The sequence below is a fragment of the Lonchura striata genome, chromosome 1A, assembly GCF_050655825.1.
Source record: "Lonchura striata isolate lonStrDom1 chromosome 1A, ASM5065582v1, whole genome shotgun sequence".
In the NCBI taxonomy this organism is placed as follows: Eukaryota; Metazoa; Chordata; class Aves; order Passeriformes; family Estrildidae; genus Lonchura; species Lonchura striata.
In genome coordinates, this window is record NC_140741.1 from 60,880,711 (window position 1) to 60,908,107 (window position 27,397).

At 41.8% G+C, this 27,397-nt stretch overlaps 2 protein-coding genes across 21 annotated transcripts in view; one reads left to right on the plus strand and one right to left on the minus strand.

The window, feature by feature from the left end:
- Positions 1-14,089, plus strand: part of ATF7IP (activating transcription factor 7 interacting protein) — a 78,405-nt gene extending 64,316 nt beyond the window's left edge. For 7 of the 20 annotated variants that reach the window (XM_085569863.1, XM_085569866.1, XM_085569868.1 and 4 more), the window contains 4 exons: positions 3,838-4,035; positions 4,892-5,074; positions 7,275-7,387; positions 8,790-14,089. In XM_085569863.1, coding sequence (XP_085425989.1) covers positions 3,838-4,035; positions 4,892-5,074; positions 7,275-7,387; positions 8,790-9,206 — 911 coding nt within the window. In that variant the 3' untranslated portion in view covers positions 9,207-14,089. The remainder of the gene's footprint in view (positions 1-3,837; positions 4,036-4,891; positions 5,075-7,274; positions 7,388-8,789) is intronic. The other 13 variants (XM_085569865.1, XM_085569873.1, XM_085569875.1 and 10 more) reach the window with 3 other exon arrangements.
- Positions 14,090-17,836: 3,747 nt separating this feature from the next.
- Positions 17,837-27,397, minus strand: part of PLBD1 (phospholipase B domain containing 1) — a 37,938-nt gene continuing 28,377 nt past the window's right edge. Inside the window, exons 7-11 of the mRNA XM_021552826.3 lie at positions 25,644-25,844; positions 25,393-25,533; positions 21,376-21,561; positions 19,572-19,678; positions 17,837-18,087 (exon numbers count right to left, since the gene is read on the minus strand). Of these exons, the coding sequence (XP_021408501.1) occupies positions 17,920-18,087; positions 19,572-19,678; positions 21,376-21,561; positions 25,393-25,533; positions 25,644-25,844 (803 nt within the window). The 3' untranslated portion in view covers positions 17,837-17,919. The remainder of the gene's footprint in view (positions 18,088-19,571; positions 19,679-21,375; positions 21,562-25,392; positions 25,534-25,643; positions 25,845-27,397) is intronic.

A 27,397-nucleotide genomic window follows, 5' to 3' on the forward strand; every position in this document is an offset into this window, starting at 1 on the left:
CAGCCAAGATTTTGACTTGACAACCTGAGTGGCAGAATAGCTGAGGCAGTCAAGTTTTTATCACTGTCAATCTCTTCTGAGGGTTAGTTCTCAAAGAGATAAAAAGGTGGTTGCCTTGGGACTGTGCAAGCCTGTCAGGCAAGGTTAACCTCCCCAGTCCTATTTAATATTTTGTAAAAGACACCCAGCAAATAGATTAAAATGGATTTGTGGTATATTTTAAAGTAGCATGTCACAGTATTGTAATCTATTTCAACTAATATATTTCTATCTTAAAATTTTCTGAAAATAACATTTTCCAAAGACCTTTTTTCTTCCTAATTGCATTGTGTAGATGCTCACCTCACAAATGCCATAAAAGATCAATACCACAGTTGCATGTACAATTGTAAGAATGCTTCAGTAGGTAGAGGTACTACAGATTCATAGCTGTATTGCAGCTTAATTCTTCCTTAGTTTCTTTGTTGGGGCTTGAGCCAGTATCTTAAAAAATTATGCTGTGGCATATTCTGAGATTCTTTCCTCTTAGTTGTCAGGTCTCAGAATACTGTCCTTCCGTTAGGAGGAAGGTTACTGCAATACTTTTGTGCTGGGTTAGCTCCCATGTGTCTCTTCCCTGCAAAGCAGAAACCAATGCAGATTAGTTCATGTTTAGAATTGTGTGAGAAGTCAGTGCTTTTTTTCTATACACTGTAGAAACATAGGAAACCGTAATAAAAGCTTGAGTTTCACCATGCAGCGGAAACACAGCACTAGGATTTTGGAGCAAGTTTCTCAGGAATGTGTTCTGATAAAAACTTCAAGGTTAAACGGAGGAAGAGTACACTTGTAACAGCTTTTGCATGATCATAAACATCTATATACCTTCGGCCAAATATTTTTTCCGCTGTACTTCGTTTACAGCAAATGTGGAGCAGGTTTTATTTTCTCCTAGATTTACACAACCTCAGGATAGAAAATACTTTCATCATTATGATGTTTCCTGCAGGAATATTAGCTCAATACTAATTCAAGTTGAAGATCAACACTTACACAATGTTGTTGGGAACACTCCTGTTTATGTTCTTTAAAGCATTGTCACCCACATAAAAAGTAAACCTAATTCTCCTACTTGTAGCAGGTATTTAAATGGATCTTAATACCTGCTAATATGTAATAACACCTTCTGATCTGTGCAAAAATTATGAATGAAAAGGGTATATAATTTTTGAGAAACCATGTTGAGTAATCTAGATACTTTTCTGTCTGCAAGTATCTTGAAATACTTGCACTTTGGACTTTGCTGGCCTTTTTATAAAAGGATCATCAAATTATTTTGTATGAATATTGAAACAATAGATTTAGTCTAAAGCGGGTCTGTAGTCAAAGAAAGATATGTAAATGTACTCTTAAATTAAAAAATATATGTTCTGCTTTTAAATTATTTTTTATGAAAGATCATTAAATACATAATCAGTTTTTTTATTTTAGAAGATGTTTTATCTGCTTAACAAATCTGTAGTTCTCTGTATAATTTTTTCTTACTCTTGAACATGCCTGTGGCATGTTTAGTGTTCTGTAATCACCTATACCAGTTCTGAAGTAGAACACTGTTGAAACTCCTTTGTGCTATAACTGCAGTGTGATAGACTGCTTCTGGCATGGAAATGAGTCCCTCTTCTGTTTTGTGTATTAGAGTAGGAGTTTTGCTTACTTTCCAGTAGTAACAATTTCCATTTTATGCATATTTCCATAAATCACACTTTCCTGTCTCTTCTGGGTCCACATTTGTTGTGAATATGATGCTGTGTTCATTTAGTATTGGAAACTGTTCCATAATGACTCCTAAACTTACTCCTGTGCTTACTATGTACCCAGTCTTCCTTGCTTTTTTTTTTACTTAAATAGCTTTTGTGGCTTGTTTCCATTCATTTAATGAAGTCTAGTTAGTTGTCTGTCATCATTTCCTGTGGGTGGTGCAATGCTGACCTAGTTTCCAGTCACTGGAATGTCAGCAAAGCTCTTCTTGATTTGTTAAGGGTAAATGACCTTGCTCTGTGTGAAATTAAAAACAAAAGCAAAACTGGGAAAGCTCTCACATTTGTTCAGACTGTCATATTTCCGTGAACCACATTTACAGAAGTAGGATGTAAAGGTTTTTGCTTGTTGGATTGTAAGTGCATCTTCTAAGTCATGACTAAGAATGCACTGACATCATTGAAATTATTCAGTGATAGTTGAGATGTGCATCAGTCTCTAAATATTTGAAGTAAACAGATGTATACATCTCTGTAAGAATCTCCAAATTTGCAGTCGTTTGTTGAACACTGGGAAATCTCTCATAATCGTGGACAATAAAAATCACAAGGCCTATTAGTTGATCAAAGAGCAGGAAGGAACTCACCTTTTGTTTTCAAAATAAGCATCCCTTCACTGCTCTTTTTATGGACTTTGGGGGAAAACAAACCAAACAAAACACAGCATATGTTCATCCAGTGGCTTCAGTGAAGTAGCTTGGCTGTTGAGTTTACAGAAAGACAGCCTGGGCTGCAATTCATAATGTGTTTTATTCTTGAGGTCTCGAATTTGGGATATGGTCTGGGGGTGATTATGCTGGTGCTGAGTTGATAGTTGGACTAGATGATCTTTAAGCTCTCTTCCAACCTTAATGATTCTGTGATTCTGTAACTGTGTCTCAGAATCATACAGCAGTTTGTGAAGGGTACTGCTACTTCAAGCTGTTAGCAGCTAGTGTTAAACACAGCTCAGTGAGACCATCAAAATAGTCTCAAACTGCTAAAAACCCCAACACTTTGAGCTATGCTGGCATTAACCCTGTTCTTAATGCTCCGAAATCCAGTTGGTATACTTAATTGAAAATTTTAAATGCAGTCCTCACTATATTGGTACGTTTTCTCAAGAGTAAAATGAGTATTTACATATTTGTATCTTTATATTTTATGCTTTTTTACTAAATTAGTGGCTGATGTATGTACAGTTTAATTATGGTGTCAGTCTTTAAAATCTATTCATTTATCTTGTGTTTTTTAGTTCTTCAGGAGTGCTTCCTCTGTTCATTACTGCTTTAATGTCCAGATGAAAGCTTCTCAATTTTTCTTTATTCAATTTGTGTAAAGTCTTGATTAGATACAGACTTGCACTCTAATGAATATTTTATGTAGTTACAAATAAACTAAAGCAGGAAAGAGTATTGCTTTGTAAACTACTGATACAGGCAATATTTGTCAGTATCGCAAGTCATTAAGTCATGTTGAGGAGGGTGCCAATGTGATAAAACAAATTTTCTTTTTAGAGGTTTCTATAAATAATAGAACTATTTCCCTCTTTTAAAGTAAATACTGTGAAAATTCAAAATAGCAGCAAGAGGACTGACTGACAGATTGAAAGGAAAGAGTCGGCAAATAAAAATATGTAAACATCAAAGGTGGACAAGACTTACTTAGGGAAGAAAATTTGAGTACTGCAGTGCTCAGGCCTTTAAAGGTTTTAAGATTTATTTTTTTAATAACTTCTAAAGACTTTGGCACAGTGTTCCCTGGAATTCAGGCTTCCCAATTGCTCTGAAACATGCAGACTTCATGATAATAGACTAAAACATTGTGGAGAGTGTCTGGGCAGGGGAAATTGCAGTGATGAAAGTGAGGAGAATTAAATAAGTTTTCTGTAGATATGTTTGCATAAGCAAAAAAGTTCAGAGAAATGTCATGGTTCTAATATCCTCACCAGTTTGTAAATGGGAGAGGGAGGAAAGGATTGTAAAATTCTGTGATGCTTGGATCTGTGATTCAGAAATGAAAATTTGTTTGCTATTGTCTATATCTTTTGTTCGTTTTAAAGCAGATGGCAAGAAGCAGAAGCAGAACCAGAGCCAGGCACCTGTGACAGGACTGAGCATACCCACCCAGCCCTTGACTCGACCCCTGCAGCCTTTGCCACCTTTGCAGCCAAGCCCTGTGCAGCAGCCAGGTGTGCCAACAAGTGGCCCTTCCCAGACCACCATCCATGTATTACCCTCAGGTAATACGACATCACTGTGTGAGTGCAATAGCTGGTTTTTTTTTTCTTGAATTAGACTGCTGGGTGCTCTGCATTTTGCTAATCTTTTAAAGCAAATATTCAAAATGTTTGAGTCACTTAATAATCTTTTATTCTAGTCAGTTTCCCATAACATTTTTTCTTTTAAACTGATAAAGGGGAAAGAGTACTATTGATTTGGAAAGAAGTCAGGATCAATTTAATTGCATGGAGAGGAAGAAATCCTGCTAAGGAGAGTCATGGAAATTATTAAATATACTACTGTTGGTAAAAGTGAAGGAGAAGAAACCTGTACCTTCTTTAAGTAATGGGGGAAAAAACATTATCAGCATCACTCATACGTCTGTCCCTTGGAAGTGAATTCTTTTGGTAGAGGGAATGGCAAGGCTGACATTGAAGTTCTAGCCCTAGTTAAATATTACTTTGTAATGTGATTATGTTTTCCCTTTTCTAAAGAAACGTAGGTCCTCTTTTTTTTTCTTTCTTCTATTCTTTATCTGTATATGATTGCTGAAGATCAGTTGGCATTGCAATTGTCATATGACTGCTGTGTTCTGCAGACTCTTTGATGGATTTTATATTCTTCTGTTTTTACACACAAGACCTTTGCAGGGAGTTGGGGAGATATTATATTTATCTTTTCTGTTAGGAAGCTGTATATATATTGACTTGAATATTTCAGGTGAAAATACTGTTTAGGCTGTTTTCACTTTTCTTGCAGTACGCAAAGCAGACAAACAGTTTTTATTTTACATGGCTCAGATGAGTCAGTTTTCCAGAGGAGATGTGTACTCTGGAATAGGCATATGGCTTTGAGTAATGGAATTCAGGTTTAGGGTGTGTCTTTTTTTTTCAGCTTCGACAACAGTGAATGTAACTCGGCCTGTGGCTCCAGCTAACCCCAAGCTTCCTATCCCAAGAACCCCTGCTAACCATCAGGTGGTCTATACCACTATTCCTGCACCACCACCTCAGAATCCTGTAAGAGGAGCTGTCATGACCAGCCCAGGCTTAAGGCCAGTCACCCCACAGACTGGAGGTAAGGGATGATTCCTTCCATTCTTACCAGGACACAGCTTGGTATATTCTACCCGATAGATGTGGCATTTAGGTTTTTGATTTGAGTGTGTTGTTTGGTCTTTTTGCAATACTGGCTCTAGTTAGACAGTTCAGGGTTTTTTTCCGAGTTTATAGAATTGAGAAAATTCTTAGGCTACTAAGAAATTCTACTTGCAGCTATGTGAGTGAGGAAAAATTGTATTTAAGTAATCCCAGGCACTAGCTCTGCCAATTAAGCATCTGTGGTTGACATGCCCCATACTTTACAAGGCAGTGGAAGGTAACATAACAAGCGCCACTGTTCTGAGAAAGATAAAGACCATTTTTTTATTGTGGTGGAAGTTTAAAACATGTAGAAAATCATGTTTGATTTCCTGTCTAAAAGTTAGATTTCTATCAGGCATCCTAATGGAATTCCTTAACAATCTCTGATGTCCTGTGCTCAGCAAATTTCTTTCCTTTCTCAAGGCCTCAAGAGATGAAATTTCTCACCGGATGTATCAGAAATTGATAACATGCTTGAGTTTCCTTGAGATGTTGGCAAGTTCCCCTTGACTTTGCAAATGCATAACTGATACCTACTCCTAGCAGTAAACTAATTTTCTAAAATTAATAATATATGTCAAAAATAAAGAACATAAATGATATTTTGTTACAAAGTGGTGGATGTTAACTGTTTTTTTTGCTCCCCACAATTTCTACACTATGGTTATTTTAACACCTTTATGTTTAACATAAATTCCTCTGTTTTATGAAAATGCACCTACTTTAGTGATGTCCTGGTAGTGACGCTGCTACTGATGTATATTGATTTATATTATCATTGCAACAGCCTTTAGTGCCAGTAGCAGATGCTTCTTGACTAAGATCGTTGCACTTTGTCTTTGAAAAACTGACTGAGAACCCATCAAAAGTGTTTTGCAAATTGCAGTTTTGTATTTCAGCCTCAAGTGAGTAGTATCCCTACCTAGAAGTGATGCTTTGTTTGTATCTTATTAAGGCATTTCTGACCATCTTCAGTGGGTGTAATTTCCTGAGACAGAATTACACTCATACTAAACCAGAATATTTTACCAGGTTCTCATAGAGGAGAAACAGCCAGCTCAGGTGACTGTTTCTCTCACAGGAGTTTGCAGAGTTTCATCAGCTTCTTAGAGAGATTATAATAAGGAAAATATATAAAGCACCTACCCTGTGTTTAGCACTTTATAATTAAAGCATTAAAATCTAGCACTCTGAGCTCCCTGCCTCAGACTCGCAGATTACATACTTCTGACACTCATCCCCTATGGATTGTAGCTTGATGTGTGTTTATCAAGAGAAGAAATTGCTCTACAATAGCTGTGGTTTCCTGGTAATGTGTTGCTCTGTGAGCTTGTCTTTTGGGGTATTACAATACTTAGTCTTAACACAAGTGTAAAACTAGGGTATCATAGAGATTGCCTCAGATCTTGTATTTCTGGCCAGAAATGGAGGGATAACCCAGGCAATCCATAACAATGAGCAAAAGCTTTGAGTTCACAGAACATAAATGTTCCAACAGTGAATAGATAAAGTGTTACTTAAGAGAATTAGATGTGGTATGAAATGAATAAAAACTTGGTAGCGTGCAAGAGTTTTGGATATTATTTGCAAGGCTATAAAACTGTCTAGTTTATTCCTGCCAGGCAGGTCAGTTTGCTGTGGGAATGACTGAAATGGTGATGCCTGTGAGTAGTGTCCATCATGAGTCTGTTCTGGGAGAGAGGACAAGCTTCTTGGGCAGTAACGTAGCTTTTTTGTTTTCAGTGCCATCCACAGCACATCCTTCTGAGTGGGTAACATTGTGCTGCAGCAACATTTCTCTTTTCCTTTCTGAATCCCAAAATGATGTAATTGTTCTTTTCATACTTAAGCTCCCTGTATCTCCCACATTTCTTCTCCTCACCTATTTCTTTCATGCTACAAAGTGCTAAAACAATGTTCTGTCCCTTCTGCGAATACAAGCCGCTTGCTCTTTCTCGCTTTTACAGTTTCAGGGGATGGGAGGTAATTTTGTTACACAGTGCTTCATCAGTCAGCTTGAGGAGTCTGTCTGAAATTTGGCTTCATGCAGCTGAACCAAGGAGCTGGTCTTCCGGTGTTCTGTTTAGCTGCCTCTAAGTATTGAATACTCACAGTGTTCCTTGTGCTCCTTGCAGGTGTGACCGTGCGAATGCCGCAGACAACCTACGTGGTGAACAACGGGCTGACTCTGGGCTCTGGAGCTCCTCAGCTCACAGTGCACCATCGACCGCCGCCGCAAGTGCACACTGTGAGTGGGGCTTTCCAATCACCTGGTGCAATGCAGAGCTTTGTCTCTGCACTGGGACTCTCAGGCTGCTCTTAGTGTGAGCTGCAGAACAAGGTGAAATGCCTTGTCGACACTTCACAGCCAGTTTTGTGCATGGCACCACTCAGTCACCTACAGCAAACTCCTGCCCAGAATGATAAAATATGTACAATCTGTTAGCTTACCCTGGCCTTCTCCAAATTACCAAGAGAACATACTGAAAATTATTGCATGAGTTGTCTGCAGGAGACTCGTGGAGTCAAGGGTACAGAAGAGCTGCCAGTAAAATGTTTTGTCATGGTTTGGCTATGAATTGCATGACCAGTTTTTAGTACAGCTGTTTGCAAAACCCAGGAGAACAAGGTACAGAGCAAATCTCCAAGGTTGCAAACTCCCCAACCCCAGAGGTTTTTAGTCAGCATTGAGGGTGATTACTTCTGCATCACCTAAAAGCCCTTTTAGTTAGAATTTGAGAATTTTCTCTGACTCTGATTTAATTGCATTTCAAATATGTTGCCTGTACACTCACTGTTGGGCAGTCAGATTGCTTATGGTGTCCTGAAATGGTAACTATATTGTCAAGAAGGTGGCTTACCATCCTTTCAGTCTAGACACAATCAACTCAATGCACTCTTCAGTGATAAAAAATGAGAATGAAGCAAACATCACACAGAACACTTAAGATGCCAAAAACTACCTCAGATTCCAACCTGAAAGATCTCAGGCTTGAATCACTGTAACCACATTCCTAAACTCATCTTAACCAATATAAATTAGAGACCTAAGACTGTTTTTGCAGTATAAAAAAGTATCACTGGAAAGGCACATTTGTACCCTTATTTCAGAAATTTCAGGAAAGTGAGGCCTAGCTTTTGTGATCAGTTTAAGGTGATAGAATCTATGTGGCATCATTACCCTGTCTTACTTTTGTGACTGAGTACCTGTCTGTAGAAAAGATGAATTGTCAGCTTAATGGCCTGCCTGGGGTGTCAGGTAACATGGGAACAGCAGCTCAAACGTAGATGGTTTCAAAGTCATTGTGAACCTGCTTGCACAGTCCTGGTAAAGGGCACAGTGTCGAGTTCATCCCCTCCTGGCTGGGAAGCAAAGAAGATACAGGGAAGGAAATTACTGTGGCAATGATCATTTGCACAACTAGGGATTTATGTAAGAATAACGTTAAGAATTTATGGCATCCTTGTTCCCATCCTTTCCCATTGTTTGTAGCTGCTGCCTTGCCTCTGCAGGGGACAGGGACCTTGAGTTGTGATGGCTGGGTGATTGCAGGCTCATCTGCTTCCAGTTACCTGGGGAACGATGAATTAAAGCCTCCTTCCATTGCTGTAGATTCTGACCTTTCCCTTATTGTTCTTATGCTGCTTAGGAGCCACCACGCCCCATACATCCTGCCCCACTTCCAGAGGCACCACAGCCACCACGTCTGCCCCCTGAAGCTGCCAACACTTCTCCACCTCAAAAGCCACAGCTGAAGCTGGCCCGGGTACAGAGCCAAAATGGGATTGTGCTGTCGTGGAGCGTGATGGAGGTGGACCGGAGCTGTGCCACTGTGGACAGTTACCACCTGTATGCCTACCACGAGGACCCCAGTGCCACCATGCCCTCGCAGTGGAAGAAGATCGGGGAGGTGAAGGCGCTGCCGCTGCCCATGGCATGCACTCTGACACAGTTTGTGTCTGGCAGCAAATACTACTTTGCAGTCCGGGCTAAGGATGTCTATGGACGTTTTGGACCCTTCTGTGACCCGCAGTCCACAGATGTGATCTCTTCCCAGAGCAGTTAAACTAGAGATCTCTGGACCCTTTAAACCTGTCCTGCTATCAAAAATTGCCCCAGTTGTGGGAGGAGTTGATCCCATGCATGTAATTCACCTTTAAATCCATTCTGCAGGATTATTTTAGACAGTTGTGTGATACACACTACATGCACTCAGATCCAAAAGAAAAATAAAGTCTGACCTGCAGCAAGAGAGCCTGTTTTTTCTAAATAGTTCATGTCATTGGCCATTTGAAAATTTTGTTTTTTCCTTCCATGTCGGGTGTTTCACCTAGATCCATACTATCTTTTATCCAAGAGCACCCTGAATGCCTGGGATTCTGCTTCAGAGTGGAAACAAAATAGTAAATTGCAGTTTGTCTGAAGTAAAACATATACATACGTAATGTCTATTGAGACACCAACACAAGGGCATAAACAATCTGCCTTTCCCCGCCCTCCCCCAGCATTCTGTAAGCAGACTGTGGCATGAAGGGTGATTCAAACCCTCACTTTTTGTACTGGAGGCTTGAGTGGTCTGGTCTTACCTTACAAACTGTAATAAGCTATCTGAGGGGAGGGAAGGGAACTTGAGTCTGGCCAGGAACCTGTGTAAATTTGGAGGTGGTGGAAAAAAAATAATAAATCACCCCACAACCTCCTACCTCTTCCAAGTAAAAATGCTCCTCTATTTTCACTATCCTTCTCTACTCATCCTGGGAGCTTTCCCAGACCTGAAACTGGATTGTAAAGACTCCATTCACACCTCTATAGTTCTGACAATTTTTCTGTTTCTTCCCTCATACATCCAGCCCTATTTTTTAGATTTATTTTGTGCCTTAAAGAATAATTTCAGAAATAAAATGTAGCCAGATACCTTGTGGTGTTCTTTTATTTGCTTGGAGTTATTTTTCCCTTTACCCTTCTAGTCTTTTATTAGTGCTTCTAATTTTCTAGGTCTGCAGTAATTGCTATTTATGTAAAGACAAGAAAGTGCAACATCTGATGGTGAATTTGTTCTTATCTGCAGTATCACGCAACCCTTTCCTTACTGCAATTCCTGAATAGTTGTTTTTATCCTGTCAAGAATATTCAGCATCTAGACATTACTTTCCTCCAGAGCCTTTTTTAGTTCTTTTGGGAAAGGTGCAATTCAGCCAAAGAAGAAATCCTCGTGGTGTGGTGCCATGAAAGCTTCTACCTGTTTGCACTCGTTTGGACGCTCAGTGAGTACAAAAGGAGCTGGATTCAGTGTGCTTCCCTCCCCCATCACCTGCCTGCCTAAACCTTGTCAACGATTGCAAATGTTAATAGAGGCTTTCATGATGCTTCTGAGCTGAGAGAAGAAATTGGTGGATGTCCCCTGCCGTCATTGACGTGTTAAAATTGCTTTTTGCAGAACAAAATTGTAACACACCTGGACAACAAAGTAGATGCAAGGTTGAATTTTGGCGATTTTCGGTTGCATTCCTACCCAATAGAACTAAACAGTAGGTTTAGAGGGGAAAGTTTTTTTTTAATCCACTTCACCATGTAGCAAAGCTGCAGACTATGACATTTTTTCATTTCAGTGCTCTTTCTCAAAACCAGCATGTTGAAATGTGAAGCAAGATTTGAAGAAGTATCAGAGAAGTTAAATCCCCAAGCAGGGCTGATGAAATACACTTAATGATTATGGGTTCTGTAACTGTTCCTTTGTTTAGAACCTCAACAGTGAAAGAAATGGCACTGTAGACCTCTGTCTGGTTTACTGCACTACATGTAGCTGGGAGTGTCACTTCTCTCAGGTGAGTTATGGATATTCTCTGTATGGAAACTTGCATTTAAAAGTTGATTTTGGCAAGCAAAATTTCTGGCTAAATCCAAGTATCCTCAGAGAAGGTTCACACTGTATGAACAATGTGTAACCTTTCCTTTGAACTGCAGTTGTCCCTGTGTTTATGGTGCTATTATCAAAAATTCCTTAAATTTTTCTGTGTTTAAGTAAATGTTTTGTTTGCTTATTTTAAAGAATAATTACTTAAAAATGCATTTAGTCTGTTTGTGGAAATAGACTAAATTTGGGTCCTTATAAAAACAGTTCTGTAATAGACATTAGAACACTTATTTCCAGTTGATGGCTGTCAATTCCTTGGGCAATTTTTTGTTAATGTACCAAAGAGCCTTTGGCTGTATCAGTAGTATAAAATTTTACAGTTTGAAAGTTAAAATAAACATGAGGATACAACCTAGCACTTCATTTATTAAATTGTGATTCCAACCCAAACTACACCTGAGCTTTGTTATAGCTTGAGCTTCCATTTAGATATCCCTTGTTTTAGGTTTGTCTCCTTTGGGATAGGCAGGGGGAGCAAGTCCTGCATTAGAGTATTTTATTTCTTCCAGTGGAATTATTAATAGGTATGATGTGTCATTCCATTTGGAGGTTTTGTGGGCTGCATCATTACACAAAGAAGACTCATACTTATTTACTAAAGATACAGTTCTTCACTGAACTGACTGTAAAATTGGCTTCTGTCTTAACAGATCCATTTCTGGTCTGTATGGCAGCAGTTCTGGGTTTCTGGCAGGATTTTGTGAGACACCCTTGTTGACCAAAGACATTGCAGCTATGGGGAGAAAAACCACTTCCTTGTTTCATCCCAGCAGGGCTGTTAAAGGTCGGATTTCAGTATCTTGAACAAGTACTGGTGGAGAAGTATGTGATAAAGCACAGCTTGACTTTGAGATACCTGGTTTGGTGTGGAGACTTCAAGGGAGCTGGTCCCCAAATCACTGATGCCCAAAGAGAAAAGTATGCCAGTTTTGTGCAGTCACTGTCACTGTGGAGCAGACCTCTGCAGTGAGTTTGCTGACAAACACAAGTAGTGCTTAATTCCTTACCTCATGGCAGTTTTTCCCATGTAGTTTAGTGGCTGATGGTTTTATTATCCTTTACCTCCCCAAAAGATTAAAACTATTGAGAAGCTTTCTGCTAGCAACAATCAACCAGAAACAATTTGTTTCAGTTACAGACTTTATTTGAAAGTATTACTAAAATATTTGGCAACATTCAGTACAGGTGTGTTAATACTGTCCTTCTAGACTAGTCTCCTCATCAATGAAAAGTATCAATCACTGAAGCCTTCCAATAATCCACTTTTAAATACGCTAAAAATTTCTATATGGCTTTTAAGTGAAGTGTTGAGTTCGGTTTCTTCTCTGCACTTAATGCAATTTTTTCCATCTTCAAATAGCTTGGTATAAAGTTGTTGCTGACTATCTGAATTCTGTGATTCTGTGTTTTGCTGCTGTCTCTGGGTGCATGACATTTCAGGAGTACTGCCTTGGACTGAGCTGCCAGTGTTCTAGCAAACACAGAATTGACTACAGCTGCATTTTCCATCTTCATTTACTCACTGGTGTGTTATAGGTTTGAATTGTTTTCTGTGTGTGTGATATAAGGGCATCTAGATGTCCAGGTTGAAAGTAATTTGAGTTAGTTCATCTATTTGGAGAGGAGCCCTGCTGGGGGGGGGGAGTGCTGATGGCAAAATGGTGTGCTGCATTTCTCCTAGTTACAGCTTCACTGGCCTCTTATATTGCAGTATGGCTAAAAAACTACTGGATACAAAAACATAAATGCTAGGAGGGGGCAGACTGCAGGTATGGCATCTGTATTGTATCCAGTGACAGCTTCAGAAAACACAAGGATGCAGCTCTCTCAGTCTGTAATTATCTCCATGCTCTGAGCAGTTTCCCTATGCGTTGGTCTGACATTGCTCCTTGGAATTGTTTGTGCTGCCCCAGCTTTGTTAGATCACTGAGCACAAGCACTGTGACACCCATTCCCAAGGTTTTTAGCACAAGACTGGAAACATTCATGGTGTTCTCCCTGTAAATTTAAGGGGTCTTACCATGCTTCCTTTGAAAACAAAGGCAAAACCCCTCAGTCTTCACTGGGACCACGACTCAGCTCAGTACTAGGATCTGAACATCATTTGTACTGTAACAGAAATAGCCACTTCAGTTCTTCATGCTGTTAGTCTTAAATGTACAGTAAATAAAACCTGATATTATAAAGGGATGGGTCACATTCATTCCTGTTGCCAAGACAGCCATTTTCCAGGATGAGTATTGCATACACTGTACAAAATCAAGCTGTGATTCTGCCTTCTGTATACAGGCTTTGAGTATTCTTCTTTTGTCAAAAATATCTATGCAGATATTTTAAATAGAAGCTTGATATATTAAATATATATTTTTTTAATTTGCTGATTTGGGTAGGGGTGGGCATTGTATGAAAACACTGGAGGGAGAAGAGATTAAATGACACTAAGCCAGCCCTGCCATACAAATCTATTCCCTTCCAAACACCTTCTGAGAGGAGAAGGGAAAAATTAAGGAGAGCTAGGAGAAAGCAAATCAATGAATTTTCCTTTTAATCCCTTTTAAGTTAAAAAGGTGTCTTTCTTTGTCATTATGCAGGCTGAGCATTCTTTTCTTCTTTTATATACATATGCCTATATATACATGTATAGATATGTGTGTGTATATATATATATATATACACACACATATATATTTGTACTGCTATCTTAAAATAGGGTGTAGCTGTAAATAAGATAGCTGAGTAGTAGTTGTTCAGAGATTCCTGTTTAGTAATTTATTGGTTATCAAAAGTCAAATGTGCAAAATCCTTTGTTGAAAAATTCCAAATCTGATTTCTTGTTTTGTTTTGCAGCTGGACTTGTAAATGCAAAATAAAAAATGTAAGACTGATTTAATTTCCAGTTTAAACTGGGCAATTGCCAGCTTTCCCCATTTTTGTATGTATTGTAGATTAGTTTGTGTCTGTGTTAACTGTTAGTGGGATTTTGTCTGACAAGCCTGGAATTTATACTTTGAAATAAACCTCCTGAGTTTTTAACATTTTGAGTCATCTGTGCTTAGTTCCTGACACCACAGGAAGTAACTCTCAAAAAAGAGCCCAGATCCTCCTCCTCCTCTTCAGAGGTGTTGCAACCTTGCTCAGCCAACATCAAGCAGCAAGAGTTTGGCTCTTGGTCATTCCCAGGAAGTCAACTGCGCAGCACTGCCCTCACAGAAGCAAAAACCAAAGCAATGCTGTAACTTCTGGAAAGTTGCCTTCCATGCATTTCTGCAAAGTGTGGACAGACAGAATAAAGTGACTTGCACCCCAAAGTTGCCCAAGATGAATGCAGGAATGGAAATCCAGTTGCTGGTGCTGCTCTCCTTGTCCTCCAAAATTCCAGGATCGACCTCTGAAGCAATGGTCATTCTTTCAGCAAGAGGCTTTGGACAAAGTACCAGAGTTTTTCAGAGCACCCTTCAAGCATGAAGGCCCACTCACCTGGCCAGGGAGCAGCTGCTGTGCATCACTCAGGGAAAATGAAATCAGGATTAATAAATTATAAACAAATAATTAACAAAAGCATGTTTCAATGTAGGCATCATGAAGGGCTCTGCCCCCCCCCCACCCAGCTGCTTCAAGGGTAGAAGCCAGGAACAGCACCATGACAGATGTGCAACTCATTAGGGACCAATAAACAGCTGAACTAGAAGGCAGTCTGGGAAAATCTGCCTTTTGGACCCAACTCTGCTGCCAAATTGTAGAGCACTCAAAGTACTTAGAACATGGAGTTACTGACATACTGAACCTGAGTTAGTGCTGAGCCTGTACTTTGAGGGCATGTAATTAATTTGTGAGGCTAATAATTAGTTTCCATGCACTTACTAAAATTTCCTTCAAGTTACTGACCAGAAGATGATGGGATCTTGTGAAATGATGCCTCAGCACGATCCCACTTGAAAGTCCTGAGTTTCTCAAACTGCCTATTTAAACTACAAGTATATGTACTGCACATAGTGCAGAACCTATGTTTTATCATCAAATATAGCATAACTACTCTGCTCAAGTACTCCTTTAATTGCAGTTCCTGCTGAAGTAAAGCAAAACAAGAATGTGAACCTGCAGAACACTCACTGTCTGCTGCAGAGTAGCTCTGGCACACACACATGGTAGGTCTGGAAAGAAGTGCTGCAGCCCCAGATCAAAGTCTGTTTCTGCACACCACTGATGCTTCTACTAAGGAAATTGAAAAAACCCCAGCAGTTCGCTGAGAAGCAAATTTGAGCCAGCAGCACAGCACCAGGACACTGCCAAAGGAGAGCTGCTGGTTGCTCCCTGAAGTACTGCGCAGCCTGGGCTGGGCAGGCACTGGTAAGACCTTGACCAGGTGTCTCCTGCTACAGAGGGAGAATGCTGTGACAGACCGTGGCCCCTGGCACAGCTGAGGCTGTGCAGGGTATGACAAGAACCAGAAGGGATAAGTTTGCTACTGAATTTCAGAAAAGGGGATGGTAAAGCATGTGAAAGTTTGTGTTAGATGTGACAATTTTGATAGTCCTGCTGAGAGGAATAATTTCCTCTGTGCATTGACTGAAGAGGATTTTTTTCATTATGGCAAGAGAGATTTATCACTACCACCTCCCACTTCCATCTCCCCACCAACTAAGGCCCTCTTCAGCCAAACCTGGAAACCTGAAGTTAAAAAGTCAGAAACCATAGGCCTTTGAAAAACCTGGAAGCAGGGTATGAAAAAGATGGCAACTTCTGCCACAAATCCTCTGCTTAGAGAATACCTTCTTTTTACTCCAAGTGGCATCTGCTCAAAGAGACCTTTGAACTTCATGTAGCCATCTGTCAGTTCTTTTGCACCTGCCTACAGGGTCATGCAATGCTATCAAAGCCCCCTTGGTCACTGATGCAGCTATGCAGGGAAGAGGAGCTGGACCCAACTGCTGTGGTCAGGACTGGAAAATCAGCCCTGGCTGGCCTGGCAACAAAGAAAGCACAAAGGACAGCACAGCAAGAGGAATGCAGTGGCCTTTAGCAGCACAACCAAAGGCAAAAAAAATAGCCACAGTCACGGATTGGAGTCCTAAGGCTTACAAGATCCCATTAGTGTAAATATTTACTTACAGAAAGGCACTCTCAAAAGAAGATCTCTGATTTCTCAGAACTCTGGGCTGGAGCACAAAACAGGTCATACGTCAGGGTAGGAGGCTCAAGGTGAGAGAAATGCAGAGCTGACATTTCCAGGCATATTGTCATGTCATGGGCACATGACAGGTGCCACACAGCTCCATTTCCTGCTGGTGGAAGCATCTAGCTGTGCCGTGGGTCAAGAACACTGTTCACTGCAGTAATCCATTGGCAACTTCCTGGTCCCTGGGGACCAACTTTGAAACAGTACTTCTCCATTTGTATTTTTATATAAAACTGTGTGAAAAAGCAGTAAATACATCTTGCACTGTTGCTGCATTGTCTAGGAATGACAGTGAAGTCAAGCCATCCTCCAGCCCCTCTGCACTTCCAGTTTCAAACAAGCAGCTGATTCTTGGTCCTCTGCTTGCTGGCAGCTCAGATCCTTGCAGTGCTTTTCGTGACCCAGATCCATTCCTTAAGTGCTGTCCTTAATGCCTGCTGCAGCCTGTTCAATCCAGGTCAATTCAATCCAATGTGTGGCAGTGGCTCCACCACCACATGGAGGAGGTCTCTGCACACAGTACCTCACACCTACCTCCTACCTCAGCAAACAAATCACTTCAGTCCCTTCATAAATTTTTCATTGTCAACAACAGCTTTGCTGTAACTTCTGGTCTCCCTCTTCCCTTGGCAAAAATCACCCTTACTGTGACAGCCAAATATTTAGCTAGAACCTCACCCAGTAACTTGCTCCCTTCCCCATCACACAAGCTAAATGCTAGAGGCTTCATTAAAACCTCACACTACTCATCATTCTTCACCTTCGTAACACAGGGCAGTGCTGTGCACTATTTAGCTTGGACCATCAAGGACATGAGGAAAAAGCTGTTTATTTTGTTTTACTTAATTACACACAGAACATCTAGCACAAAACAGCCTAGTGACTTGACTCCTTGATGTAAACAAGTAGCTAAGAGTAATGTGCACAGCCCTGGCCCTCACACCATCTCACTGTCACACTCCCCTGCCACATCTGAGAGAGCAGGCAAAGATGGCACTGAGCAACTGCATAGGCTGATCCATTCCAAGAGAGAGATCCCTTGCAAGAGATCAATTGCATCACATTTCTGTCCCTGCAGCCAGGGGCATTTCCAAAGCACCAGGCTGCTTCCCTTCACCCTCTTTTGCAGCCTGACATTGCCAGCTTCTCTGACCACACAAAGGAAGTCTTGACAGTGCCACTGAAAGTCACATCCTGTACAGAACAGACAGATCTGCCATGGAGAACACACACTTGATGGGAAGCAACTGGCAGCACACAACTCAGACAAAAGGCAGACATCGAGCCAGCACTGGGGTAAGGCCATCACAGCCCAAAGCAGCCACCTGGTTTGGCCCAGCTCTGGACACAGGTTCCATGTTGCTACTAGAAACAGATCACTCTCACTGGTGGCATTGCTGTTCCCTCCTGCTCTGGGAACAGCTGTGATGATGGCTCAGATCAACATAAAGCTCTGCCACCTGCTTCTCATCAATCCTGCTCAGAGGAAGGGCCACCCAAACAGCTCAGAAAAGAGGAACTCGCTTTGGGCTGCAGTGAAGCAGCCAATATCAGTACAAAGTGCCTAGCAGGCAGGACATGGGAAGGCAGGTATAAGGCACAGGGATGTGGACATCCATGTTGATTTATTACACAAGAAATAATATTTCCATTAAAAAAAAAATCCACTAGTGGATACTGACGCTGGTTTTACAGGATCGGCCTCATGGTGACAAAATCGAAGTTGTATGACTCAGGCAGGCCCTGGTGCCGCGTGCGGTTGAACCGTGTCCAGCTGAAGACAGGGAGACCGCCCTGCACCGGAGGGCCATTGATGGCAGAGGCTGTGAACGCTGCAGCCAGGCGGAAATCCGACACCTGGAATGAAGGACAGGAACCCAGGGCAAAAGGGCAGCATGAGGCTCGACACATCCCCATGCCAAACAGCAGGAACAGCTCCAGGCGATTTAATAATGAGGTAAGAGAAGAGAGCAGAGGGAAGCACGCACAGGCAGCGATTCCTCCCCTGCGCAGAGGCATCTCCAGTCATGTAGCAGCCAGTGCTGAATTCAGGGCACCAGCAACCCACAAGCTCACACTTGCCCTTGCTAGGATGAAAGAGCCAGAGTATCCGCCTTCAGGACAACCCTCCCCAATGTTATGAGGTTGCAGCAGGCAGATGAGGGGTCTGCCCTAAGGTCTGCTGCATGTTGAGCACTTGGGCCATCCCCTGGGCATGTCAAGGTAATTCAGGAATGGAAAAAGGCAGCACAGATTTAATATTGCTACCCAGGCTCTGTGCTGCTCCTTCATTGTCTCCAAAGAGGTCCCAAGCCTGCTCCATCTTCCCAAGCACAAACAGTAAATTTTTCTGTAGGGTTTATAACTAAAACAGGTGTGCTCTGGGTTATTTCTTTCAATGCCCCCCTTAGGGCCCCATTCCACCTCCAGCCCGGCCCGTTCTCCTTGCCTAACTGTGCTGGCTAAGGCACTACAGCATGTACTGACAACTCCCTTACCAGACCACTCTACAAGGCCATTTTCTGCATTCTTCTTGTATTACCCAGCTCTGGGAGTCTCCCACTACTGTCCACTACAACACACAGCTGGCTGGACACAGCACTGGAGATATCAAAATAGCCTCCCCAGGCCCATCCTAGCAACCAAACTCATAATCAAGAAATGCAGCAGGCTGGATCCCACAGGATAAAACAGTGTACAACTTTTCAGTACAGCTGCTTACTTGGGCATTCCTCTTCACAGTGAAAATATCATATAACCTGCCTAAAATAAATGCTCCAGACAGTGGGTCTAAGGATTTTCCCACAACCCCCTAAAATGCAAAGTGATCTTCACCAAACTTTCAGAAAGCAGTTTTGCAGAGAGGTGGAGCCCCAGAGCAGGGTGGCTTACCAGAGAGCCAGGCTTTTGTAAATGTAAACCTGAAGTGAGACTGCAATCCCTTTCCTGTGGGCTTCTGGGAGGCACTCAGAGAGTCCTAATGAACAGGAGGCTGAGGCTATACAACAGTCTCCTTCCCTGAGTGAGCTGCAGACTCATTTCCTGCTGTAAGGCTTTGGGGTTTAACCCTTTAACACCACAAGCTCTCATGGACATAGTTGTTTCATACACATCCCCCTGTATCCTGTCCCACTGTGCCAGGACTGATGTCAGGGACAGGAAATGAGACTGCAGAGGATTCCCATCTGAGGGGGTACCTGAGCACTGGGACAGCATGAAAAGAGGGAACAGACATACCTGGCCATGCTTGCCCTGGTGCAGGGAAACATGCTACAGGTCTGACAGGAGCACAAACAGACTGCAGCAAACATTCAGCAGATATTGAAATTGAGGTAATTTACCTTGGAGTCATAGCAGCCTGCAGGCACTGGTAAAGAAGGATTCAGGTCTTCCCGGCAGCAAATGGTATTGCAAGGATTGTGCTCAGCATAAGGATCATGCTGATAGTCTGGGGTGAAACGTGGTGGGAAGAGCAGAAGAAAAGAAAGAAAGTTAACCTCCTCACAAAAAGCTGATGCCAAGTACTGGAGCCACTAAGAACTGGGTAACTGCACTCTGTCAGATTGCTTTTGTGCTTCTCCCTTGGTACCAGCTACAGATCAGCACTCAAGACAGGACATAAGTAGACAAGCTCCTAATTCAAGACCATACAGCTACTTCTGCATCCCAGGAGCACCACTGCCAACCTCTAACCACAGATATCTGCAATTCCACCTGATGAAATTCCCATGATGAAAGCTTATAGAAACTTTGTCAGGAGAGAAAAGCAGAAGAGAAAGGGAGGTGGCAGGTTGGGGGGTGGAGGGGTAAAGAGAGGGGGAAATGCAGCAATGAGATCCCTTGTTTTCCTGTTCTGGATTAAAATAAGCATAAAGGAGCAAAACCTTTGGACATCCCCTGCAGTAGCTGCGAGCCAGGAGAGGAAGGTGGTGAGCTCAGCATCTATGAGCATGCTGCTACTCACAGCCCAGACAGGAATGATACCCCACCCTGGGAGAGGCCTCCCAGACCTCAAGTCCAGCAATCAGCAAGCTCCCTATAATTGGGAATAAAAATATAGCATCTAAACCTATCAGTACTTTGAGATGGGCTTAGCCAGAAGTTAATTAAGCTGGGTTTAATCCAGTTAAGTAGAGCCCTGTCAGGAAAAAACAACACAGCATTACCTACTGTCCTGGTTCAACCCCTGCTGGCAAGTAACTACTACACAACTGCTCATCCACATCCCTCCAAGCCCCACCCCTCATGGGATGGGGAGAAGAATCAGAAAAAGGTAAAAACCATGGGTTGAGATAACAACAATTTCAATAACTGAATTGTTAATAATAAAAAGAAGGGGAGAGAGGGCAAGGAAAAAACTCTTAGAGAAACAAGTGATTCACAATACAATTGCTCACCACCTGCTGACCAATGCAATGCCCATCCCTGAGCAATGATCAGCCCCTTCCAGCCAATTCCCACAGTTTACACAATAAGCATAAGGTTCAATGATATGGAATATCCCTTTGGCCACTTCAGGTCAGCTGTCCTGGCCATGCTCTGCCAGCTTCTTGTGTACCTGCTCACTGGCAGAGCATGGGGAACTGAAAAGTCCTTAACTTATCAACAACTAAAACATCAGAGTTTTAGTAATAACTATCAACATTAACTTAAACTATCAACATTATTGTCATACTAAATCCAAAATACAGTACTGTATTAACCACTAAGAAAATTAACTCTATTCCACCTGCAAAAGTCCATTTGCCTGAACATGGATAAAGACCTTAAGTTTTACACTAAATTCTCTGGTCTGATCATATCTAACTGTTGCTTAGGGTTTAAGGCTTTCAAGATTGCCAGGCTATAGATGTATTAGGTGATAACAGTCCATGAGGTCTCTTGGACTACTCTCTCCTGGAGTCAGAAGCTTTCTGGAAAAGTCAAATAACAAGCCCAAGGGGCCTTGTTCTTGATAGAGCAATTTTAGCCCAGTTTCCACCTTCAAATTAAGCTTGTGTTACCTTTTTTGCTTTGTGTGCATTCTGCATTTAGGAAAATATAACTGAACTCTGTGTGAGGCTGCAGCTTCCCATTATAATCCAAGAAATAAAAGTAACACTGCTTATTAAGATCAGCTCCACAGCATGCAAACATATGTCTTACTGTTGTATCTCATGATGTACTTCATGCTTTCCAAGTTGGTCACCTTGCCCTGGTCTCGACGGAAGATTTTGGCTCTTGGAGCAAGCTCATAGGAGAAATCCATGCCGTACTTGACAACGTATGATGCATACCCACTGAGATTGTAAATCTTTTCATGGAAAGGGATATTGTATGAAGGCCAGTAACCTGACAGAGACAAACCCCAATCTGTTAATCACTTGGAAAAGCTGGATGCTCTTGCTTGTATCAGAAAATAAAATAAATAATTTTCTATGTTGCATTGCCATAGCAGCATGTCGAGGAACAACACAGAAAACTGGTTTGAACACAATAAGGCAACAGTCACTGGCATGACCAGGGTTGACTCCCAGTATAACACCACTGCCTACCCAGGCAACCCGCCCCCAGACTACCAGCCTCAGGACTCATCCTGCAAAACAGCTGAGATCAGACTTGCAGGAGCCTGAACATGCAGCGTGGCCACAGACCTCTTGTAGAGATTTCCCTGCTGAACCTTAAAGGACTGCAAATCATTTACCTCTGCCAAACTTCACAGTGAGAGGCCTGAAGTCACTCTGGATTTGACCCCTGCCCATCTCACCAAAGCAGAACAATACACCATGCTGAGATGTCACAGGGGGACTGGCACACACAAACACACAGAGACCACAGGGCTACTCGGGGCCAACAGGAGGCAGGCCAGCACACAGACACTTTGTGCAGTGGGGTTGCACACAGTCATAAAGAAAGATGGGAGATTGCTACACATTTGCCAGGAGCTGCCTTTGAAGGTTAAGCAGTGATTGATCAGCAGAGCAGAGCTTTGCTCTAACTTTTCCAAAAGCATTCCTGCAGGGTTTTTTTTTTTAACTTTGAAGAGCAAAGAATGCCAGGCAGGATTCCAGAGAGGAGTTTCAGGTAGGTGAACTGAAAGAAGTAAAACTGCCTGAAATAAGACCACCATGGAAAGCTCTTGGAAAGAGCCAGGAGACGTTCCAGGTTAGAATCTGGGTACAGGAAGTCCTAGAATATATAAGAATAGATAACTACACCTTAACATTTAATTTTTTCTAATTTTTAGGCAGTAAGTATATAATATGAGCTAGGCCCAGGAGTAGCATACTTTCAAGTTGTCTCCAAATCACTAACATTCCCTGTTGTTCATTCTCAAATCACACACATCAGGATTTGGTTTAGAGATTTACTATCTGGGCACTGGTAAATGCAGGCCTCCACATATTAAGATCAGCCCAGCACAGTGTGAGGAGTCTGGAAGATGCTCCAGAAAATCAACTGGAACTCACTGGGAGCAATACACACAAATACAAACCAAACTTCCTGAAGGATACACAGACAGCATACACAGTGAAGCACTGTCTGAGTGGAAGCCTCACCAGCTTGGGTCCTGCCTAAGATAGGGAAGACAAAAATACCCTGTCTGCTGGCATTTGCTTATTATTAGTGACCTACAGCCAACCTGAAGGAAACAGGTTGTGTACAGGCTGTATTGTAATACAGGCATCCTCCAGAAATTAACAACCTGCCAGCCTCCTAACGACACAGGCTGGAGGATACAGATATATCAGCTTCCAAACCAGTAAGGTTTAGCTGTGATTCAAAAAGGTGCTATTTGTCTCACATGAAAGCAGTGCCTAAAGATGACTCCTTTCTCCCACCTGGAAAAACTTGTTAAAATTGCTAAAACAGGAAGCTATTAAAGTTCTCCTCCAGCAAGAGCTCTTCTGTGTCTCAGGCTCTGCAAGACTGCAAATCCCATGCAAAGAGTGCAGCAGTCCACCTAAGCCAGGCTTTACCCAAGGGTTGCTATAAGCCAGTGAAACCTGGCAGGGTGCACAGTGACAAAAAAAAAAACAAATCAAGAGAGACTGAAGTTGGAAGGAAGGGATGACATGAAGGCAGCAAAAAATCCCTGCATCAAAATGTTTTCCTCTTCTGCACTTAGAGAGCAAAAGGTATTAGCAATATTGAGAGTGAGAGCAATAAGAATATTGCACATATGGTGGAAGACACTCAGATCCCAGGTTTTGCTCTGATGTGCTGCTTTTGATTACTCATTTGTCATCAAGAAAGATGAACTGCACCTATTCCTGTGACCTATTCTTTCACTTGAGACGGTGTTGCCCTCCCTCACCTCCTCTAAAGGATTTCTGAATTTTCTTTGTCAATATGCAGAAAGCACCGGAACATTTTTGCCTGGAAAGGGCAATGTAAGAGATTCCTGGTATTGAGAACTCATCTGCACTGGCCTACAAAACAACAGAAGCCATAAAGAAAAAAAAATCTTTTCATTTTCAAATTTGCATAAGGAAATGCTTCATTTTTCCTGAGTACAAGGTTTACTACAGCAATACCTGCCTTTGTTCACCTGAGATTTCAATTCTCATCCTCTGCTGTTTCTAGGTTTATGCTTCAAAGAGACTTAAAAAGCCAATGCTGGTGGCAAACTCACTCTGACCAAACTAGTGTGCCCAAAGTGCATTATCTTTTGGTGCACCAGCTACATGGCAATGATGGAGCATGCCAGGGTCAGCTGTGCTGCAAAGACTTTAAGCCAGCATTGCTCTTGAGAAAGACAAGCCTCCTTCACTTGAGCTGCTCCAAGCACCTGGGAACAGGGCAGGGGCCTTTATGGGACTTGTCTGGTGTCCTGCATGGCATGGAGGAATTCAGATCTGCCGCTTACAGCAGCTGAGGTCTCCAAAACTGCACTTTGGCAGAGCTTAGCTCACCCTGTGTGTTGAAGGCTGTCCCTCCTAATGTTTAAACTCCCAGAGACTGAATGCTCTGTTACCCAATATGCACAAGGTACACTTAGATATCTGGGAAAAGGCATACTGTAGGTATGAAGTAATGTGTAACCTCTAATACATGCTGCCACCTTTGAGAACAGAGCAGCTACATCACAGAGGGAAGAAGTGGTCACTCTGTGCCCAAGCCCAGGAGCTGGGCTCAGTCCTACAGAGGATGCCACACCACTGCTCCAGAATCATTGCTGAAAAGGAACTCAAGGTTCCTGACAAGCTTGGGCTCTCTGCACAAGTATAGCACTGCCATGATGGGGCTGCAATGTTTCCAGTCCCAGAGCTTGAGGGTCTCTATCAGCTTCTTTGCATCCTACACACAACACAGCATTGAGAAGCCCAAGGCAAAGGAACCCAAAGGGACTGACAATGCCTGGAATAAACCAGAACTTTCCAAGAAGCTAGACACAAGGAAAAAATTCAAAGAGAATCTACACCAGCTACTAACATAGACAAATTTCCCACCATTTTGATGATGAGTAATTCATCAATTTATCTCCTCAGCATGTGATTAGGAGAAGGAGCACAAAGCTTTAGACATACTTAAGGCTCAGGGTTTTTGTTGATGATGTGTCTAGTAAACACCTGCAAATTAAACCTGATAGTGAGTGTTCTGCTTGACCAAGATTTTTGTTTGTTTTCCATCAAGTTCTGGCTAGTCTTGCTAGGGAATTAAAGAACATTTTAAAAAGCAAATATTTATCAGAAAACAGAGATCCAGAAAAGTTCAGGAGATCAATTTAACACAGAACTTCTTTGTTATTCAAAATTTCATCTTCTTGCAGAGTGACCCACTCAACAATCATTTTGAGTAGCCCATAGCATCACAGTTTAGTACTGCCCCAAACAGATCTCACATTTTCCCTCATTGGTCTCTACAACAAGGCCAAATAATACCTGAAAAAAGGCAAGGATGCAGACAAGCAAGGAGACAAAGTCTATTTTCCCCTCCTCTGCTTCTAGGAGACACAGATGCTTACTGCATTGCTGCCACAGCATACCAGATAAATGAATAGATTGCAACTAATCCAGTGACAGAGGGATGCTCACACAAAGCTGAGGGTTGCTCACACAGGGCTTCCTTACTTTAAACTGAGGACTAGTGTTTAACAAACCTTCCCTGGTACAAAACACAATTCTCAGTTGGCATAAAGAGATGGATTTCCTAAGCCAGTAACTACTATAGGAGTATTACCTTTCCGGAGAACATTTGTTTGATCAGAATACTCCACAAGGGTTGGGATCTGCTCAACAATGTACAATGCACCATCATCAAGGCTCCTCTGCAGCTTGACCTTCTTCAGGTCTAGAACCATGTACTGATTGTTGTAGGTTCCTGGGTATGAGAACAGAGAGAGTTACATGTCCTGCTAAGGGAAAGAAACAAGTACAAGAGGTAAAGGGAACACATCTTTTTTCCTAAGATGCATATGAAGGTGTACTTACCAGAGTTGCACTTTGAGAAGGTCTCTGCCCAAGTTTTGCCATCATTTGCCATCATGTTGGCAATGCGGACCCTCTGCCAAGCTAGCAAAGATTCAGGCACCACTTGTTTAATGAGGGTTTCATTGAAAACACTGTTGGTAGTCTGCAACATTACCAAGCCACTGCCCAGTATGTAAAAGTCATCCAGGGACACCAAAAAGCCTTAAACAGCAATAACACAAAATTTGTTATTTTTGTGAACCTTTGATATACTCATAGAACAAAACAGAGACAAGTCATGAGGATATGGATGAGTCAATGCATGTGTGTGTGAACTCAAACTGTACAAAGATTAAAGATGAGGTAGTAGCTTCTGTAAGGGCTTTGGGCCCACCTGTCAACACAGTTTGAAATGAGAAACTGTCACACTTTCAATTCTTAATTCTTTGTCTAAAGCATTTGCTTTGTTTTTGCATGCCAAGCCTGGAAGATTCTCCATAAGTCAACCTATGTCTTATGCTAAGGATTACATACCCTAAATGCCTGTGAAGTGTTTGTTTCTAACAAGAAAGTGAACTAAAAAAAATATAAAAATTCAACAACGAAAACCAAAGCAAAGTACAAACTCCACAAAAACACTTTCATCAACAAGTATCAGTTTTAGATTTCTACTCTGTAAAGACAACATAAATTAATTTAATTAATTTGAATTAATCCCCTTAATTTACTTCTTCTGTATTAAATCAACCAGAAGAACCTTCCTTCAAGTTTAATCTTTTGCTGTCTAAGGTATCTTAAAAACATCTCCAAGGCACGGGCATCTCTTAAATCATAAACCACATCCCGTATATGAGAAGCTCTACCTACTCCTCTTCCTGACAAGATGTCATGGGATTTTTTTTATGTCTGCCAGCTCTGCAAAGTCAATACAATGATGGATCTGTGGGTAGGATTCCCTTCTAGGTTACATGCCAACAGAAGTGCCAGGTCCAGTTGCAAGCCCTTTGCCAGGAGACGGCATACAGAGCTGCAAAGGTCAGCTATATGCCTTGGATAGTATGGGGACTACTTGTACAGCAGAAATAACTTGGCCTTTAGATTACTCAGCACATACGTGGCTCCCAGGTTGGGGAAGAAAGGCTGTTAACTGAGCTCCTCATGGGGAAGTCATACAGAACCTAAACTCTTGTTATGAAGTTTTTAATAGCATCAGTCTTCAAAGAGTACAAAATGCTAAAATGCTGTGTTACACTGTAGTGTTTGTGCTCCTCTATGAAATCTTCCACAGCTAACTTTATTAACACAATCTGCAAAGGTCACCAGCCTATGACAGCAAGAAAGACAACCCAGCTCTACAACTCTATTCCTGGGCTTTAATCAAAAGGTAGACCACCTTTGAACAAAAGTTATGTTTAAGCGCTCTAGTTCAGCAAAATTTCTTAAAAGAAGCAAGCTCTAAAATTAGAACAGATCCAGAAAAATACACTGTGTGTATTTTAGAGGCATCTGTTATTTAAAAAAATATAAGTATAGAATAAACTGAGCACCCTAGCATCTGGTATTACTCATGGAGAGAGAGGCAATACATTATGTACATTATCAGCACAGATCTCCCTCAAATAACTAAGGACAAGAGAAACATCCTAAACTTGGCTCTGCCAGTCTGTTTTATACAAGGACTTGGGATACTCTAGCAATAATCTGCTGCATAACAATTCAAGTGGTGCTTGCCTAAATACAGGAATAATTGAAATTATTAAAACAATTGTGATGTA